This window comes from Ursus arctos, unplaced genomic scaffold (genome assembly GCF_023065955.2).
Source record: "Ursus arctos isolate Adak ecotype North America unplaced genomic scaffold, UrsArc2.0 scaffold_25, whole genome shotgun sequence".
NCBI lineage: Eukaryota > Metazoa > Chordata > Mammalia > Carnivora > Ursidae > Ursus > Ursus arctos.
Window position 1 is genome coordinate 20,719,082 of NW_026622930.1, and position 19,820 is coordinate 20,738,901.

At 34.3% G+C, this 19,820-nt stretch overlaps 1 protein-coding gene and 1 non-coding gene across 2 annotated transcripts in view; both read left to right on the top strand.

Annotated features, from left to right (window-relative positions):
- The window catches only part of GTF2A1 (general transcription factor IIA subunit 1), a 44,624-nt gene that overhangs the window by 2,164 nt on the left and 22,640 nt on the right, over window positions 1–19,820 (top strand). Inside the window, exons 2-6 of the mRNA XM_026519398.4 lie at window positions 2,150–2,251; window positions 10,546–10,750; window positions 12,500–12,564; window positions 17,958–18,033; window positions 19,376–19,509. Of these exons, the coding sequence (XP_026375183.1) occupies window positions 2,150–2,251; window positions 10,546–10,750; window positions 12,500–12,564; window positions 17,958–18,033; window positions 19,376–19,509 (582 nt within the window). The remainder of the gene's footprint in view (window positions 1–2,149; window positions 2,252–10,545; window positions 10,751–12,499; window positions 12,565–17,957; window positions 18,034–19,375; window positions 19,510–19,820) is intronic.
- On the top strand, window positions 11,769–11,912 carry LOC113270430 (small nucleolar RNA SNORA79). The gene has a single exon (XR_003321840.1). It is a non-coding gene; the product is annotated as a small nucleolar RNA SNORA79 (small nucleolar RNA).

Genomic DNA, 19,820 nt, shown 5'->3' on the forward strand with positions numbered 1-19,820 from the left:
AGTGCAAAATGGATCTTAAAAAATTAAAATTGTAAGTTGACAGTGTTTTTATTTCATTGGATATTGATATTCTAGATGGAAGTTAATCTGATTTATTTTCCAGTGTTCCCCCAGGGAACTAACACTTTGGAAAGGAACCTTCTAAATAAGCATTAGATAGTGACAGTCAGGACTCTTTATTTTACCAGTTTTTAGGTTTGGAATATCTGTGTTTTCAAAACCAGGACAAACCTAAATTACTTTTATTTTGTAAAAGACAAAAACTTTGGCTCAAGTAATGTTTAGCATTTTAAAGAATAACTTGGAAATTGCTTATTTCAGATAGTGCCTATGTACCGCCATGCTTTTAAAAACATCAGTATTATTGGGGGCTTATCAACTTCTGAACAATTCTGCTAAATTATTCTCTGTGTGTATATGTCATGAAGAATACACGGTTCTCTTTATAGTGCTTTTGTGAATCCATTAAATGGTCAAGTTGTGGGTTAACTAAGGCACATAAGCAAAATCCTAAAACAAGATCAATTCATTAAATAGGGAGTGCCAGAAGAAAGCAAGTTTTGTAGCTATCAATGTCTGGATCTCCAGGCTGAAGAATTTTAGGAGTGATTGACTTCAGAAAACACCAAACATCCAGTTTGCTGAAAAAATAATTTATATCATCAACTTAAGATTCATAGTAACAATTAAAAATTACACCACCTCTTTATAGTGCATTAAGGATCATTATGGGCTTAAAGAAAACCACTTTTTAAATGTTTTTGTAATTCAGTGATTAAATCACCATAGATAAAATGATACCTAGAGTCAGTGACAATTTCCTTCTATATAGATCAGAGTGTTAAAATAAGGAGCCCTGTGGAGTTTCACATTTTGCACATGAATAAAGTTTACACTTTATTTGGTAAAATAAAGCAGGTTAGTGAGTGGAATAGCAAAGGTAAGAACCCAGATATATTGTTTTTCTGGTTGTGATGAAAAGGAACAAATTTTAATGGTTGAGGTAAGTTATACAGAGGAACTCTTGTTTGTAGTTTCGGCAGTGCAAGAACACATTTTCTTAGAGGGTTCTCCTGTGATAACAGTATTGCTGATAGAGATGCTAGTGAAACATTTCTGTTTCAGGTTTGGTTATGAGAGCAAACCTTTGGTTTTATTGGGTAACTAGTAGTTCTTAAGCAGGATATAAAACACAAATCGTGACAAACATCAAAAGAAAAAGGCTGATAACCTTAACTGGGTGTGATAATGGATTTATAACAAGATAGCTCTAATTTATCACACTGACATGCAAACTTCTTGCCTAACATCTAAAAATAGGATGTGGGTTGGGCAAATTATTGTCCATTACCTTTTGATTTTTAAAAACTACTTTATACTTTTGAAATGCTTTCACATTTACTCTCCTTTTATTCTTCTGGCAACCTTTAGAAACAATCTTCCCCTCCAACCCTTCCCAAGTACTACCAACAATAATAGTAATAATATTAATTAGAAAAATAAACATTGAGGTTGTCCATGATTCTGTTTCATAGATCATCTGGGCAGTAGTTGAAGGAAAGAAATCCTGGGAAAGAGATCAGTGTGCCTGTTCATCTGGGGCTTTGAGACCTTTAATTGTGGGTATATGAACAGTTTAATGGTGTAGCTTAAAGGCACAGATTGGTTAACAGAAAATAGAAATTATGTGATTTTTAAATTAGGTTGCAGATATTATCAGGCAAATGACTGCAGGATGTAAGGTTCTCTAGGTTAAGGCTTAGTTAGGAGGTTGTGAGATATAGGAGTCAAACAAAGGAAGAATAATAGGAACCAGACATAAGCAACCCATAAGGCTATTTATTGGGTCACGTTAGGTATTTGATTATAACAACATAGGAAATTATAAATGGAAATTGTGTGAACCTTGTATGCGTAAGGACCTCCTGTATACGAATTGCATTAAATAGTCTTTAAGACTTTTAAAATAGGCAGTCATAAAATAATCCATTTTAACTGAAGCAAGTGATATTTGTTAACATGGCCATATCTTTAAATTGTATCTTCTAAGATAAATTTTGGTTAGTTGGAAAAATGATTGTATTATATTTAATTTGTTTTGAATATGTGAAAAATGATCTTTTTCAAGTTTTTTATTTTTCCTTTAAAGCCTAAATTGTACAGATCTGTGATTGAAGATGTTATTAATGATGTGAGAGACATCTTTTTGGATGATGGAGTTGATGAACAAGTTCTGATGGAACTAAAAACCGTGAGTTTGCCTCTTTTCGTTGTTTTTAAAAGTCATACTCTTTTTTCCCCTTAAAATACTCTTCAGCCAGAGACTGATCCATAATTTTTCCATGGGATGAACATTCAACTCTACTGCAGGAGGCAGTGTATGGATAGGTGAAGGATGCTAATTTTAGATAGGTCTACTATCCATCCTTCCTCTGATCTTAGGCACACTGTTTGTATTTCAGTTTCATTATGTGTGTTATGGGAATTGGTTGGACTAACCATATAGGTTTGTTTTGAGGATTAAATATAATAACCATATAAAGTGCATAAGCACAGTGCCTGGTAATAGCATTCACTATTACTAATGGACCATTAACATTGTGTATTTATGGTCTAATTATTTGATATACCTGTAGTTTTGTGGGGGTTTTTTTCTTTCCTTTTTTCATGGTCTTAGTGTACCTGTATTCTAAAAAGTGTTTATGTTGTGGAGATTAAATAAGTGTTAGATAAAAGAATTTCATGTTTTTAAGTCTGATTTTTTTTTTAATGTGGGCCAAATATTAGGTTTATGAAATATTTTATGTTGGGAGCTGGTTTTCTGTCTCTTGGATTTCTTTGGATTTAAGCAGAAATAATTAGATATTTTTATTTAGCATTTGTGTTTTCTTGGTGTTGTAATGACTCATGAAATCATGGAATATTTTTGTCTTATTGCTCAGAACAGTGGTTCTCAGAATAAGGTCTGTGGAGTCCTGAGGTTTCCCCCACAGATTCTTTCAGGAGGTGCATGAGGTTGGCCAGATGCCCAAGTCTGAATAATCATAGTTTGTCATATTTTCAGTAAAAGTTGTGTTTTATGAAAAGTGGCCAGTTAAACTTGCTACTCAAATGCACAAGTACTTTTCCTTGAGATAACTGTACAATATGCACAGTGCTTTATGTATGCTTCCTATTTTGATGCAGTGAATATTAAAAAGATGTTTACTGAAGAATCAAGATGAGGTCACTGTTAATATTAAGAAATGCAATTATTTGATATTCTTTAATGAAATGTGTTAATATTTGGGATACTGAATAATTCACTGAACTTATGTTTTCCAAATGACCAATGCATGATATTCCAAAATTCCTTCAAAATGAAAGATAAATTAATGGATTTGAATCTGAGAGTATGAAAAGTTCATTGGTGTATGGTTTCAGATTCTGCATTGTAGCTAACTTTTAAGAAACCATCACTTAAAATACTTTTTCTTTTCCCAACTGCTTAGGTGTGTGAAGACAGATTTTCTTCGTATATTCAACCAAAACAATAAGATGGTTGTAGAAGCAGATAGGAGAATCCAGCTATTTTTCCTTTAAGCTATTTGTCACTGAGTTTGATTTGGTTATTTTTGTTAAAAAATGTGTTATTTATGTTAACATGTAATGGCTACATTGCTGTTTATAAATGAATTTGTAAACAAACAAAAAATCCAGCTTAGTAAGCTCCTTGAGGTCCTCAGTAATTTTTAAAAGTTTATCACTCAGGATCCTGAGACTCAGAAGTTTTAGAACTGCTGGCTTAGAAATTGGGTATTGAGCTCCTTGGTACGAATAAGTAATCACAATTACAGTTAAGAACATTTGTTTTGTTATTTATCTATTCAGTGGAAGTGTGGAGGCTGCAGCTTAAGAACTTACTTTAAATAAAATAAACCTCACCTTTATTATGGTGATGAAATCTGTCTTAGAGCATTTAGGCATCTGTGGGTAAACTTCTGTGGAGTTTTTAATAAGACTGCCTGTGCGAGGAAGGAAAAATACATAGATTTAAGTAAGATGAGGAAATTTTTATTTACCATGAGAGAAATATAATGGTTATTAAAAGTGAAGAGTAGACATCCAAAAAGTCAAGTGAAAGAATGCCAGCTCTTGAGGCATGAGTTGGAAGAATCGCAGTATAAACTGCTTAAATAGCATAAAGTATCTCAGGTTATGAATAAGAGAATAAGATTCCTTTGTGTTATGTGGAGCGAATACTTTGCAGTTTATCTTACACTCATATAGTGGTTGTCCTTGAAGTACTTGGACCTTATGTAGAAGATATAACATTTTTAAATGTAGAAAATCAAGCCCCAAAGCCTTTAATCTACCCTAAATCAAACTAGTAGTCAATCCAGGTTGTTTGTTATCTACTCTTGCTTTTCACAAAGTGTGGGGAATTGATTTTTTCCTACTGGTAGAATCAAAGCATTTTCTCCAAAGAGAAGGAGCTGTCTTTGGGATTAAATAGATCTACCTGTATTTTTATTACATTTGATTTTTCAAATATATATTAGTGTAATATATATAATGTAGTATATAATATCTGAATATTATATATGTTTTATACATGGATTTGTTTGTTTGATGGCTAGTTTTTAGTGACAAAAATTGCAAATTATTCGACTTTGAATCCCTAGCCTCTAGCACAGTGCCTCGAATGTGTGGTTGGTATTCATTAAATATTTAATTAAGTTAGTTAATAACAAACATGGCTCCAGAATCTAACAGAACAAAGTAGTTTAATATTTTCGCTGTTTTTCAGATGGGGCATACTCTTCTATTGTGGGTTGTAACTGGATTTAAAAATAAACTGTTATACTAAATTGAGTTTATGTTATTTTAATTCTCTGTACTAAATTTCTTCAGGATCTCATTAGAATGTCCAGAATGTGCCCTATCTGTGGTGATAAATGTTCTGTATCTCTGCTCTCCAGTATGGTAACCACTAGCGACATGTGGCTATAGGCACTTGAAATGTAGTTAATGGAACTGAAGAACTGAATTTTTAATTATAATTAATTCCTATTTAAATCACCATGTGTGACTGGTAGATATTATATTAGATTCTACAGGTTTAGACATTCTTGCTAACAAAAACTAACATTGATTTTGTGTTTTATGTTTTATAAAGGACTTTGTCATTAGTTCTAGCCCCTTCCTCCTTACTTTTTGGCTGTTTCACAAACTTGTATCAAAAACTTCACCACTGTTGCAAAGGATACAGTGGTGAATTAGATGACGAATTAAGATGAGTAATGACTGTGCATGTAATTTGAAGTTTAACTAGATAATGCTGGAAGAGAGGCGATTAAAAAAATTATCAGCCCAATTCTTGGAGGTTATCTCTTGAAACGCTTTGGACCAACTTTAATGTATAAACTATGGGAGATAGAAAAAACACCTAAAACATGGTCTTGATAGTCTTTAATCTGTTTTTAAATGTAAATTGTGTTTTGGATTAGTGATTATGGGTGGGAATGACAGTCTAGAAATCTTGTTCAAAGTGAATGATAAAATCATCCTTATTTCTACACTGTCAGACCTACCCATATCTAAACAGCAAGTACTGTGGGAGATATAAAACATGGCCTCTCTTCCCAATAAAATAAAATGAGAAGAATTTCTTCAATTGGAGACAAATCTGAAACTCAGTTTATTCTCTAGATCAGGTTTCTCAGCCTTGGCACTACTGTCATTTGTTAATTCTTTGTTGTAGAGAGCTGTTCTGTTCATTGTAGAATGTTAACAGCATACCTGGCCTCTGCCCACTAAATGCCAGTAGTACCACTCATTTCTGACAACCAAAAATGTCTCCATGCCTTGCCAAATGTCCCCAGGGGGCAAAACCACTCCTGATTAAGAACCAGTGTTCTAAATATACTCTAGTTATATATAAATATCTGGGACATAACTTGAACAATAATCTATTATTTTCTACTTTATTTATTCTTAGGGAAAACTCTGTACCCCAACACCATTTCAAGGGAGCCCAGAAATGCAGTTTTCCTGTATTTTATTTAGGACTTAGATGTTTTGTGAAAGTAGAGTCCTTCAAATTTCTAGCTTGGCAGACTGCCAGGAAACAGTAGATTTAATCACAGATTTCTGAATCAAAAAATAGACTCAGAGGGAACATGCTTTGATAAGATCATTTAGCAAATGGTAGAGACTTGAACGTAGGCCTTTTGTCTCCAGATGACATATACAATACTTACCAGTAGAAAGGAAGGTACTAGGCCTGCTGTGATAACAGCAATATAGTATAGAGATTAAAACTTGGACCAGAGCTGGGATTAGGATAAGGCAAGTGAGGGGTCTAGGATGTAGAATTTAAAGGACATTCAGTCTTTACTGTCAGGGACCAGGTTCCCTAACTGGGGACACTGGAGTCAGACTGCCTGGATTGTATCCCACTTTTGCCTGCTATTAGTTGGTGGTCTTGGATTAATTACCTAGCTTATTGTATCAGGTTCTTTTTCTGTAAAAAGGAGATAGTAACAATGTCTGTGTTACAGGATTTTGTAAAAATGAGTCTCTACCATTTGCTGAATGAGCTATACATATATATATATATCTGTATATACATATACATGTGTTTATATATATCTATACATATATCTATATGATACATAGATGTACATTATAGCCATTTGGGGGACAGAAAATGAATTTTTTTCCATGTCTAATTTCGGAGACCTGGAAAAGATTGATGAAGTAGGATTGCCAGAAATAATAGTTATTGTGTTGGAGGGAAAAATAGTATTATAAAAGAAAAAAAGTTCTTCTATTTCCTAAGTAAAATAAATAAATACGTAACAATTCAGTATTCTTGATTGTTGTCAGTAGTATTAATATGATTATTGTTGCTGAAAACAGTATTGCATTGTTTATTTTAAATAGCTGATATTTAAAAAATAGTTTTTTGATAAATACAATTAAAATAAATTGGAGAAAAGCAAAACATTTAGCCAATTTGAACTTTATATTATTTGATATTATAAGTTTAATGCTAAGTATTTGTACAGTACTATATTTGCATTTTTCACATTACCTAGGACAGTATTTGGTACTTAGTAAATGTGGATTCTCAGTGTTGACTACTCCAACACCCCTTTTTCCTCTGCTCCCTACCCACCCCCAGCAGTTGGAAATGTGTGGGACCATGTTTGCTTGTCTTAATGACTAGTGGGCACCTTTGGCATTTAGTCGGCTACAGGCAGGAATGTTGTTTTTTTCTGTACACTTCCTGTGGCACTATCCTGTACAATAAAGAATTGTCCTGGCCAAAATGTCAGTAGCATCCTTACAGAGACACATTATGCTAGAAAACAACAGTTTGTTTTCCCTTCTCTTTTTTGAAATTAATACTAAATGTCTGTAAGTTTTAGTCATTTTGTTAGTTCCTGAATAAGACAGTCTCAGCCTTGAAAGAGTTCATATTTCAGTAGAGAAGGTAAACTTAGTGTGAAAAGTATGATTGAAATATTTCTAGGGTTTGGAGGCAGTGAGTGATTTCTTTTGAGGCTATGTGACTTTGACATTTCCATTGTTTAGGGAATAATGAGGGAATACTGCTAGTCACGGGATAGTTTACTAAGATTTAGACATGAGATATGTATGCTATATTCAGGGAACTGCAAGTACTTTGACACTGTTAGGAAAGTAGAATGCAAGTTATAGTAGCAGTTAGAGAGGTTTAATATAATTCTGTATTAAGGAGCTTGATCTTTAAAGTGAGAAAGATTCTCTGGGGTGCTAGTTCAAATGCAGATTTTTGTACCTCTGCTCCAGAGAGTCTGACCTGATAGAGGCACAGTCTGACATTTTCTTTTTAATTCAATTACATATACCAAAAAAAAAAAAAAAATTAAGTTGACTTTTAACAACCCACTAGTGGGTTACAATATGCACTTTGAAAAGCATTGGTTTAGACTTTAATAGCATGCATTAAAGTGACCTGGACAGGTTATTAAAAAAGATTTTTGGCTCCATCCCCAGAGTTGCTGAGTCAGTAGGTCTGGCGTGGGGCCTGAGAATTAGTATGCCTAACAAGTTCTCAGGTGATGCTGATGACCACATTTTGAGGACCACAGATTTATAGAGGATAGATTGGAAGAGCAGGTTTTCACTAGAATGTAGGCTCTGTGAGGAGAAGGATTTTTGTCAGATTTGTTCACTGTTCTCAATGCGTCTAATAGTGTATAGTATATAGGAGATATCAGTAATTATTTGTAGAATTTATGACTTGATGTGGGGAGCTCAGTGGGCTTAGTCATTACATTTTATGGTAGTATTGGTGGGAGGAAAGGATTTGAAGCAGGGCCATACCAGTAAGGATAGAGCGGAGCAATGCTTTGGGAGGGATAGTGACAGTAATGATGGTGTTGAGGTGGATTCTGACTCAGGCCGCTGACTTGGGAGGCTAGGTGAGTAGTGGTACTTGGTACTTAGCACATAATATATAATCATTAATATTTGCCATTACCATGGAAGATTCATTGAAGTGATGTGAATGGATCATATTGTAGTGGATAGACCAATGGGAGGTGATCCAACTGAAGCTTTAAATTTAAAAAATGATGGTTTAAACAACGGTTTCTTAAAGCATATCAATCAATGGTACCTTGATTTTTGGCTTACCAGAGGCTAGGTTTTGTTTTGTTTTAGAACAGGCAAAAGAAGTATAGAAGTTTTGGGTGAGTGCAGACTGTTTGGGAGTCTTTGTATATATGTTAGTTGGAATGTATTTTATTCATTGTTAAGTGTCCGTTTTGTCCTGTGTGCTATGCTAATGGCCACTCTACAGAGATGAACCAGATACAACTTGAGCTCTCAGAAAATAATTCTTTATTACCCTAGGAAGAACTCTAGCTGTTTTTAATTTGAGATTTTTCAGAGACTTAGATTTCTTAGCTGGAAGTGATTTTAAAAGTAATTCAATTTGTCCTCTTTTTAGATGAGGAAAATGCCTGAGAAAAATACATAATTTGTCCACAAAGCCGAATAATGGCCAAACCAGGACTGTGTTTCTGGCTTCTGGTGTAATGCTCTATTACACAATTAATAGTACCACCACCATAATAATGAAAACTAACATTTATTGGTCACTGAGTTTATGCTAGATTCTGATAAATGTTTTACATAAATATGTTACTGAGTCCTCACAACAACCTGTGAGAGAGATATTGTTACTGTCTCTGTAAGAATAGTCTTCAGGCAAGTCTAAATACTGAGCTTGGTAAGGGGCATAGGTTGCTTTGGGAGATATCACATGATTTTTTAGCAAGCCATTAGAGATATACTGGAATTGTTATTAGCATGTAGCTACAAATAATAGAATTTCTTAAACAGTTGGAAGTGTCGGGAAATGATAAAAAATCATTTTAAGTATGGTAAAAGAAACTTTTTGAAGAATCTGATAAAAGTCTCAGGTGTGTTAGGCAATATTCCAAGAGCATTTCCCAGGGGAGAAAACAAAGTGTGTGTAGGTGCTAGGTGCTTGTGTATAAAATGACTGAATTATTATTATTTCTAAAATATTTTATTTATTTGAGAGAGAGAGTGCGTGTATGCTCAAGAGTGGGGGCAAGGAGGTAGGGGGAAGAGGGACAAACACACTGTGCAGAGCCTAACTCTGAAATCAAGTGTCGGACGCTTAACTGACTGAGCCACCCAGGTGGCCCCCAAATAACTGAATTATATTTAATTTGTATATTTAAAAAATGATTTGTTTCTTTCTTGGGCAATTTCTTATAAGGATTGAGGTTCTCCAGATTGAACAATAAGTCTGGTAGAGAGGAAATGTGTTTAGGGAGAGGGATGAAATAGTCGTACATATTTTATTTTTTGTCTTTTGCCCATGTCTGATTTTTTTCCCCACCATAATATCTGTCTAGGGTGAGAGGGGAAAATAGAGAAGTGGCAAAGCAGAAAAGGATTGTTATTCCTTGTCATGATGGAAGATGGAGGGGAATTTCAAAAGGTGTGGTGGGTTGAGAGTGCCTCTAAAAGCATTAGGCATTGCCGTTTCTCTTTCCTTGTGTAAGATCAGATAGATGGAAAGTTAGGCTGTTTCTCTTTGTTCAGATCAAGAAAGGATGAATTTGTTTTGCATGTGTAATCTGAAAGTTAGAGGTTTCATTAAAGGGAGATTTCCATGAAAATAGTTAATAATTGATTTGACATTAAAAAAAGAATAATCTTTGATTATTAAAAAATAGCTTATATGAAATTCTGCCTGAAATTTCTAAGGAATTACTGTAGAAAGTTTGAAGATATAAAAAGAAACAAAATTCTTCATTACTCTAAGATAGCAAAAAATAAATTTGATACTTTAAAGGTTAATTTTCATTGTATATATTTGGGTAAGAATTAGAGATTGGTTTATTTTGTGGTTTATGTTGTTTTTGAAAATGGAAGAATCTTATAAATAGACTAGTAAAATATGTTTTGTCCACATGTCCAGAGTTATCTTTACTAACATTCACTTAGAATGTTCTTTGCTTTTCTTTGCTTTAGTTGTGGGAGAATAAACTAATGCAGTCTAGGGCAGTAGATGGATTTCATTCAGAAGAGCAGCAGCTTTTATTACAAGTTCAGCAGCAACATCAACCCCAGCAACAGCAACATCACCACCACCACCACCATCAGCAAACTCAACCACAGCAGACGGTACCTCAGCAAGCGCAGACCCAGCAGGTCCTCATTCCTGCATCACAGCAAGGTGAGGCTGGATATATTTTTCTACTTACAACTTGGAAATGAAATTTGTCATTTTCAAAGAAGAGAAATACTGTAGGTTTTTCCTTTCTTTTGACTGAGGGGATAGTCTGTATATGTGTATTTACGTACACATTTTGTATAAAACATGGATTTTGTATTGTAGTAATGATAAACAAGTAGTTAATTGAGAGCCTAAGATGATGTAAGTGTATTAATACTTTCTTTTGAGAAGGCTACTTAATGGTGGATTTCCTAAAATATGTCATAAAGATTATTTATTAAGGGTTTTGTTATTTTATATGGTAAAATCGTTACCTACTTTCTTTATGAAATTGATTTATTCAAAGACATTTGAGTTTGGTTTTTATAAATATATTTTAAACACTGGGGGAGTTTTGTAAGTATGGCAGTCTGAAATTTCAATTTCCTAATACTTTAAGTGTAAATTGACCGAATTAGATTTCTTTTAAGTGAAGAGTATATGTGTGTGTGTGTGTGTGTGTGTGTGTAATAATTTGTATTATTTGGTTTAAATGTAAGAAAAACCAAGTATTTATAGACTGTGTCCATAGTGTTTTGTACTGTGCAAGTAAATTTACAGGTTTGTTTCATTGAAGCTTTACAAAAGGCTTTGTAAAGGAGCTCTTCCAACATTTCGATGCTAAGGAAAATTGGGCCCTGAGAAGGTTAGGAAGCTTGGCCTGTTACATGTAATAAGTATTTTCTGTCATGACACATAATGTATTCAGTTATGAAACTTCCCAAGCATTTGAGTTTTGTAAATCGTGACTGGAGAGGAGAATGAAAGTAAACGAAAAGTTTTATTTCAGGGTAATGGTTTAGTTACCCATTTGCCTCATTTGAGAGTATCTGAGAATATATAAGACTTAAAATTGATAGTGATATATAGTAAGTAATGTATGGTAGAAATGTCTGGATTGTTTTACTGTCTATACCAAATAAGACTTTTAATTTTATTCTATACCTGCATCGAATAATTTTATCCTTTTGATCTGTTTTGATGACTGTTCCTCCTATTGCCTTCAGGCCTGGCTCTAGGATTTTAGGTCATCATAAATTAAAATTTGATTTTCTTCACTCAGAGAATATTGGGATAATGGGATTATCTGTTTATTCTCTGAAATTTGCGGAATCAAACACTTAGTTCCTTTTATACTTATGTAACATTGCCATTCTTTCTTTTTTTTTTTAAATATTGCCATTATTTCTGATATATATTTTTTAAAAAGTTGTTGGAAGTAACTTTAGATTCTGGCAACTGTCAAATGGGAAAAGAGAGCTATGTAGATAAAAAAAAACTAGTTAATAGTTTTTTTGAGCTCATTCTTAATGGGTTACTAACTCATTCTAACAGTAGTATTTTATCAGTAAAACAATATTAAGTTCACAAGACAATTATGTTCTGTTTGAAAATTTCCAGTTTAAGAATGCACAGAGCTGTATATGTACAGGTATTAGGTATCTTACTACTTCATGTTCCCAAATTCCTTTGTATCCGTAGGCGTTGTTACTCAAATCTTTTTTTAATTAATGTTTTCCAGTATAAGATGTTATCACAGCTGTTATTTACCATAGAAATTTATAACATTCTGAGGTATCAAATGGGTGAATGCATTTGAATACAGAAAACAGGAAAAAGTTTTCAGCATTGTATAGCATTCTTACGATTATGAAACAGCCTTGTGGTTCCTTGTTTGCACTTGTACTTTTTTTTTTTTTTTTTTAATAGCTGCTGCACCACAAGTTATAGTTCCTGATTCTAAGCTGATACAGCATATGAACGCATCAAACATGGTAAGACTCAGAACATAACACTTTGTTTGGCTCTACTTACTCTAACTCAGAATTTTGATTATGCCCAGGTATGTTGTGTATTAACAACTTGAAGTTTGTTCAAGACTTGAACAAAATGGCTGTTTTATTTGGTTTTCTAATTATTGGATTTAGCCACAGATTTAAGTTTAGCTTGATATTTAGATATAGAGATTCATAAAATTATGCAGTTTTATCTTGAAAATACCAAAAGAATGATGCTTTGTGAGAACTATTTCATCCCATGCTATTTTTGGAAAATGGGTTTAGGGGACCTCCCAAACATAATGTGCCAGTTATAGTTCTGTTTCAGAAGACCCATTAATTGCTAGAAGTCAGGAATGCTAAGAATTATAAACTTTAAAAATGAAAATGAACTGTTTGGATAGTTCAGGGTAACTGTTCCTAAGACCAAACCTTTCAAAATTTTTGCTCTGATTTAACCGTAGCATAGCTTAATAAGATTTATTACAATAAATAAGATTTATTACTACTTTAAAATACATTTTAACCAGTTGAGTTTATTATGCATTAGTTTTTTGGAATTTCTGAGGGCTATTCACTGAACATAAGTCCTCAAATTTCAAATTTGATTTAGGACATGTAGTATTTCCCATCAACTATAGTACCATATAACTAAAATTAGAAAAACTACTACAGATTCTTAGAGAATCTTTACCTATAGACTTAAATTTTTTAAAAATAAGACATTCAAATGAAGTCTTATTGGAATAGTTATTCCATTACTTTCTCATAAATGGTTTTTCTTTGTTTTGTTTACAATAAATAGACTATTAGTGGAGTCTCACTCCTGACATTTCATTCTTAAATTCAGCCAAACCTTTTATTTAAAGGCAAGAATCATTTTTTAAAAAATCTCTTAGCCTAATGCTAACAATGAGATTTTTTTTTCCAGATAGTTCTTTTTTTAATGAAAAAGCAAAAATATATATTTTTCAAAGATTTATTTATCTGAGAGAGAGCGTGCCCGGGCACACGGGTGGGAGGAGGGAGAGGGAAAGAGTCTTCAGTAGACTCTCCACAGAATGCAGAGCCTGAAGGGGGGCTGGATCTCGTGACCCTAAGATCATGACCTGAGCCAAAACTAAGAGTTGGACTCTTAACTGACTGTGCCACCCAGGTCCCCTGAAAAAGCAGTATTTTAAGGGCGCCTGGGTGGCTCAGTCGTTAAGCGTCTGCCTTCGGCTAGGGCATGATCCCGGAGGTCTGGGATTGAGCCCCGCATCAGGCTCCTCTGCGGGAAGCCTGCTTCTTCCTCTCCCACTCCCCCTGCTTGTGTTCCCTCTTTCGCTGGCTGTCTCTCTCTCTCTCTCTCTCTCTCTCTCGGTCAAATAAATAAAATCTTTAACAAAAAAACAAAACAGTATTTTAAGAAATCACTTCTGTTTGGTGAGGAGTAGTTAACCTCAAAAAGCTCATCTGTGATTGATAAGCCAGCTAGGAATAGGAAACAGGGCTCACCTACTAGACTGATCACTCCTTTTTAAATATACCAGCCTTACAAATTTATAGCTTGACAGAATTACAAATTTCTACGTGATAGTAGAAATTGCAGTTTTTAAATTCACAAAAGAATCAAGGATAGCGACTTGTCCTAGTTCAAATTGCTGGAATCAGTTCTTCATTAAAATCACAAAATTCCAGCCTTTCATGGAATCATAAGAATTTTTATCATTCAGAAAATTCCATTTCAAGTCTAAGGCCCCAAATTTCTTTTTAACCTTCACTCTTAAAAATGAAAGTCTTAGAGCGCCTGGGTGGCACAGCGGTTAAGAGTCTGCCTTCGGCTCAGGGCGTGATCCCGGCTTTATGGGATCGAGCCCCATATCAGGCTCCTCCGCTATGAGCCTGCTTCTTCCTTTCCCACTCCCCTGCTTGTGTTCCCTCTCTCGCTGGCTGTCTCTATCTCTGTTGCATAAGTAAATAAAATCTTAAAAAAAAAAAAAGAAAGTCTTATTGTAGGATCTATATTGTAGTTGGTACTATTGAGACTGTTTCCTAGGGAATAACTTATGTCCTTTTATTAAGACTTATTTATTCATATAAGAAGGAAAAAGAGAGCGCGCATACACGCAGGTGGAGGGGCAGAGGGAGAGGGAGCAGACTCCCTGCTGAGTGCAGAGGCAGACACTAAGGCTTGGTCCCAGGACCCTGAGATCATGACCTGAGCTGAAATCAAGTGTTGGCCCCTTAACCCACTAAGCCACTTAGGCGCCCCGACTTTTGTCCTTTTAAAACAGAAAATTTTGTAGAATCACTTACAGTAGGCCCATCTGATTTCTAAGGATTTTAAGTGTTGGGAGATAATTTTGAATTAAAATTGTGTTTAAAGAGACTGGGAAAAATTAGTGGCCCATCTCTGACTTGTTTGTTATTGTCTCGATTCTAAAGAGCATGTATTTAAACAGATCATAGGTCAGAAACACCTGTCAATAAAAGGTGTTAGCATTTATGTGTATTTTAGTATTTTAGTTGGTGTTTTCAGTGTTTGCCCCATGTATTTTATATGTTCTGAAATATAAGCACTGTAGGCTCTTTACAAATTAGAGAGGTTTTGTTTTTGATTTCGTTGGTTTGAATTATTCCTGATTCAAAGATACCCAGTTGATTGATTGATTTCCTTTTTCTTTCTTTTTTTAATTTAAATTTTAGGTAGTTAACATACAGTGCAGTATTGGTTTCTGTAGTAGAATTCAGTGATTCATCACCTACGTACAAAACCCAGTGCTCATCATAACAATTTGCCCTCCTTAATACCCATCACCCATTTAGCCCATTCCCTGTTCACCTTTCTCCATCAACCCTAGTTTGTTTTCTCTCTCTCTTTTTTTAGAGGGATAGACCTTATTTTTTATTTTTTTTTAGATTTTTATTTATTTGACAGAGAGAGATGGAGAGAGCGAACACAAGCAGGGGGAGTGGGAGAGGAAGAAGCAGGCTCCCAGCAGAGCAGGGAGCCCAATGGGGGCTTGATCCCAGAACCCTGGGATCACGCCGTGAGCCGAAGGCAGACGCTTAATGACTGAGCCACCCAGGCGCCCCATAGTTTGTTCTCTAGTCTCTTATGGCTTGTTTCCTTCTCTCCTGTTTTTCTTTTCCCCGTTCTTATATGTTCATCTGTTTTCTTTTTTAAATTACACATATAAGTGAGATCATACAGTATTAGTCTTTCTCTGACTGACTTCACTTAATGTAATACACTTTAGCTCCATGTCATTGCAGATGGCCAGATTTTATTCCAGTTTTGATTTTTTTAAAAAACTATGCATGCTTTGGAAATGAACATTGAAAAGTTATTTGGTAAGAATGTAGGATAGCGATAATATATTAGGTAGAAAGCTATTTCAGGGAACCTACAAGACAGGACCTTGTATCAAACCAGTTTTGCAGGTTCTCTTTATGAAATAATTGCTCTGATGTGTTACTCATTTTAGGGCTATTTCATAAAATACAAGAAGAAATTTTCAGTAAGCACTGATAAAAGATGAGTTCTGTATAGTATGTCACTCAACAAATATTTATTGATAGCATCTGGAATGTACAGAGGTGTGCAGGTGGTTATTGTGTCATGTGTGCTGTATAGAAACTACAGTTGTCACTTTGTCAATAGAGGGAGATCTATTAATCTTTTAAAATCTGAATATAAATATCTTTGAATAGTATTTCTTACTAGTAAGTGGTTGTTAATGTGTTCCTTAGACTTAGATTACCTTTCTTTTGCCTATACAGACAAGATTTATTTAAAATAAACAAAATGCAGAACCTGCATTTCATGAAGAGAATCTGGTGGGGCTATGGCTGGATTCTGGGGACATAGTGGGAATTTGAGGCTTGAGATGTAGAAACTAGTTAGACCTATCAAATGGCAAGAAGAAGCACATTTTCTTAGAAAGCTATACATACAGTCTAGACTAGATAGTAGTGTCATGAACCTATTTGTGTATAATTTTCCAAATATTGTTGACTTCTCTGGCATTGGCATCTTCAAAGCACAGTTATATTTATTTCTCAGAGCTTACCAAATAGAAGTGTTTCTGAAAATGTATATGTTAGATTGGTATGTGAAGGCTTGGTACCTTTAAAAAGATTAAAGGATGAGGGGGAAAAATTACCTTCGTATATAGTTACAGTGAGATGCATGTACATACTTTGAGTATAGAATTAAAAAAACCAGTAAAAATGTGGCGTAATTCTTTTGGAGGAAAGGGGAGAACAGAAGTCTCCAGAAGCAGTAAATGAAAAATTTATCCTGGATTTAAAGAGATTCAGAGTATACCCATATATGTTTTTTTAACCTAAATGTCAGATACTACCTCCATTTTAAAATGTAGAAATTAGGGAGCCTGCTTCTTCCTCTCCCACTCCCCTGCTGTGTTCCCTCTCTTGCTGGCTGTCTCTGTCACATAAATAAATAAAATCTTTTTAAAAAAATGTAGAAATTAAAGTTGGTGACTTTTTTTTAAAGATTTTTAGATATTTTTTGTGTTAATAAAACTACTATTAATATGTTTCACCTAGATATAGTGCCAATATTGTCATCTTAGGGCATCATAGAATTGCTAGCTATATAAGCTCAGCCTTCTGATAAAAGGTTTTCTTTAAAGCCCTGTTGATTCTAGCATAAATTAAAAATATTAAGATTTCTAAAATGAAGATACTTAACATTTTGCTTCAAGTATATTACAGTTGACTTTGAACAATTTGAGTTTGAACTGTATGGGTACATTTACATGCAAATATTTTCAATACATATGGTTATTTTCCATAAATAAGGTATATATTTTCTTTCCTCTGGTTTATTTTGTAGAATACAGTATATAATATATACGTGTATCATGCAAAATAGGTGTTAATCGACCATTTATATTACTGGTAAGGCTTCTGGTCAGCAGTAGGCTCTTAAGTTTTTGGGAAGTCAAAAGTTACATGTGGATTTTCACTTGTGTGAGGAGTTGGTGCCCTAGCCCCTGCATTGTTTAAGGGTCAACTGTAATTGACAACAAGGAATTGGGAGTAAGGAAATAGAGTAGGAAAAGAAATAATGGAGTGGATATTTTATATATTGTACAGCATTGTTAGTATGTGTGAGGTTTCCTTAGAGCACATTCTTCAAGGGAAAAAAACACCCCAATTATATTATTCTGCTTCATTGTTTGAAGTACTTAAGTAAGGCATTTAGGCTAGGTGGTCTCTTTATTGTATCATTTTATAAAATGGGTTTTAGTCTTGTTTAAACTTTTCATTTTAGTGTATACTAAATGATAAATTATAAATACTATGAAAATGTGCCAGAGATAAATTGAGGTACCGTTATGCACATATGTGGTTTTGATTTTTTTCCTTTGTTTTTTCAGAGCGCTGCTGCTACAGCTGCTACCTTGGCACTCCCTGCAGGTGTGACTCCTGTTCAGCAGATACTAACAAATTCAGGTAATGAGGAGTAACAGAACCATTATTTATATGTATAACTCAGAAAATTGTACCATCTAGTCTTCGTTTTGGCCTCATTGAAAGAATCAATACTTCTTGTACCATTTGACTTAGGTTATTCAAATAAGATTGAGTACTATAGCCCATTAAATGATAATTTTTGCTGAGGATGCAATAGAGAAGATGAAAATTGCACTTGAGCTTTTGATCTGTGAATGAGAATCCTATTGTTGAATGAAGTATGATTATATAGGAATATTTACATAGATTTTTTTTTTTAACACATTTAACCTGCCAAATAAGTTAACCTTGGCTCATATGAATGAATTTGTGATATCAAACTAAATCATATAGTATTTTATTGCATTCTGTTTTACATAGTATCTCTGCATAGACTGATAAAATTTACTTGTGATTTTTGGCATATCGATGTTGGAAGAATTTATTTACATGGATTTTAAGTACTTTCTCTGTAATCTTAATTATAGAATATCTTGTTATTTTGTTAATAAGATTCTAAATTTGTAAAGAACTAACCAGAGGTTTATCTTGCCACATATTTTATTAATATATAATTGTTGCTTTTTAATTAATTGAAGATTCTGTATCATCTAGAACAACAAAGGGAGGGATTCACTTCTCTGTGTTTAAGCCAGGCATACACTCAGTATTATGTGGCAATGATAATTGGTTCAGCAAACTTTTATTTATTTATTTTTTAAGATTTTATTTATTTGACAGACAGCCAGAGAGAGAGGGAACAAAAGCAGGGGGAGTGGGAGAGGAAGAAGCAGGCTCCCAGTGGAAGAGCCTGATGCGGGGCTCGATCCCATAACTCCAGGATCATGCCCTGAGCCGAAGGCAGACACTTAATGACTGAGCCACCCAGGCGCCCTATTTTTTTAAGCATTTTGAAGCTAAGTATCCCGGTGCTCTGGCTCAGGATATTAATGAACTGTTTACACTTCCATGTCTTTAGAGCTTTAAAAAGAAACAACCCTTGAAACATCTGATCTTACTGCTCTTACATGACTCTTAACATGTTAGTAAAGATAATTTAAACTTCTAATCAACTCTCATAATCTGTTGTTAAAACTTTATTGGAAAAGAGCTTTATATGGATGATAAGTAGGAAAAACATTTTAAGCAATGTATTTGAACATGGAGGGAACTGAGAGAAGGTGAAGATTATAGTTTACTGTGTATGGCAGCCCTTAATTGTTAGACTTCTTGCTCGATCATTTCTAGGGCATTTTGGTGGCTTGACATTCATTATGAATTCATTTATTTTGAGATGGTCACTGCTAAAATGGTAACTTGTAATACATATTTTCTGCTTTAGGCCAGCTTCTTCAAGTAGTCAGAGCAGCCAATGGTGCCCAGTATATCTTTCAGCCTCAGCAGTCCGTAGTTCTCCAACAACAAGTTATACCACAAATGCAGCCTGGTGGAGTACAAGCTCCTGTTATACAACAGGTAATAGAATAATAAGTTATGATCATGATGGGGTTCTTTTTTTCTTCTTCTGTATGAATTCTCTGGGTGGTTCTCTTCCCCTTTCCCATGCCTTTATCTATACAAATTCTTAGACTATTCTCCAATGCTATACATCCTGTCATTGTAAATTCCTCATTAAACTATGTTTAAGACTAAATTGTTATTTATCTCCGCTTATCTTTCATTCCTCTGAACACGCTTTTCTGTCATGGCACCACCCTCCATCCAGCCTCCTAAGCCTCCAAGTTTATCTGGCATTCATTCAAGCATTTACTATGTGGTTGTGTATC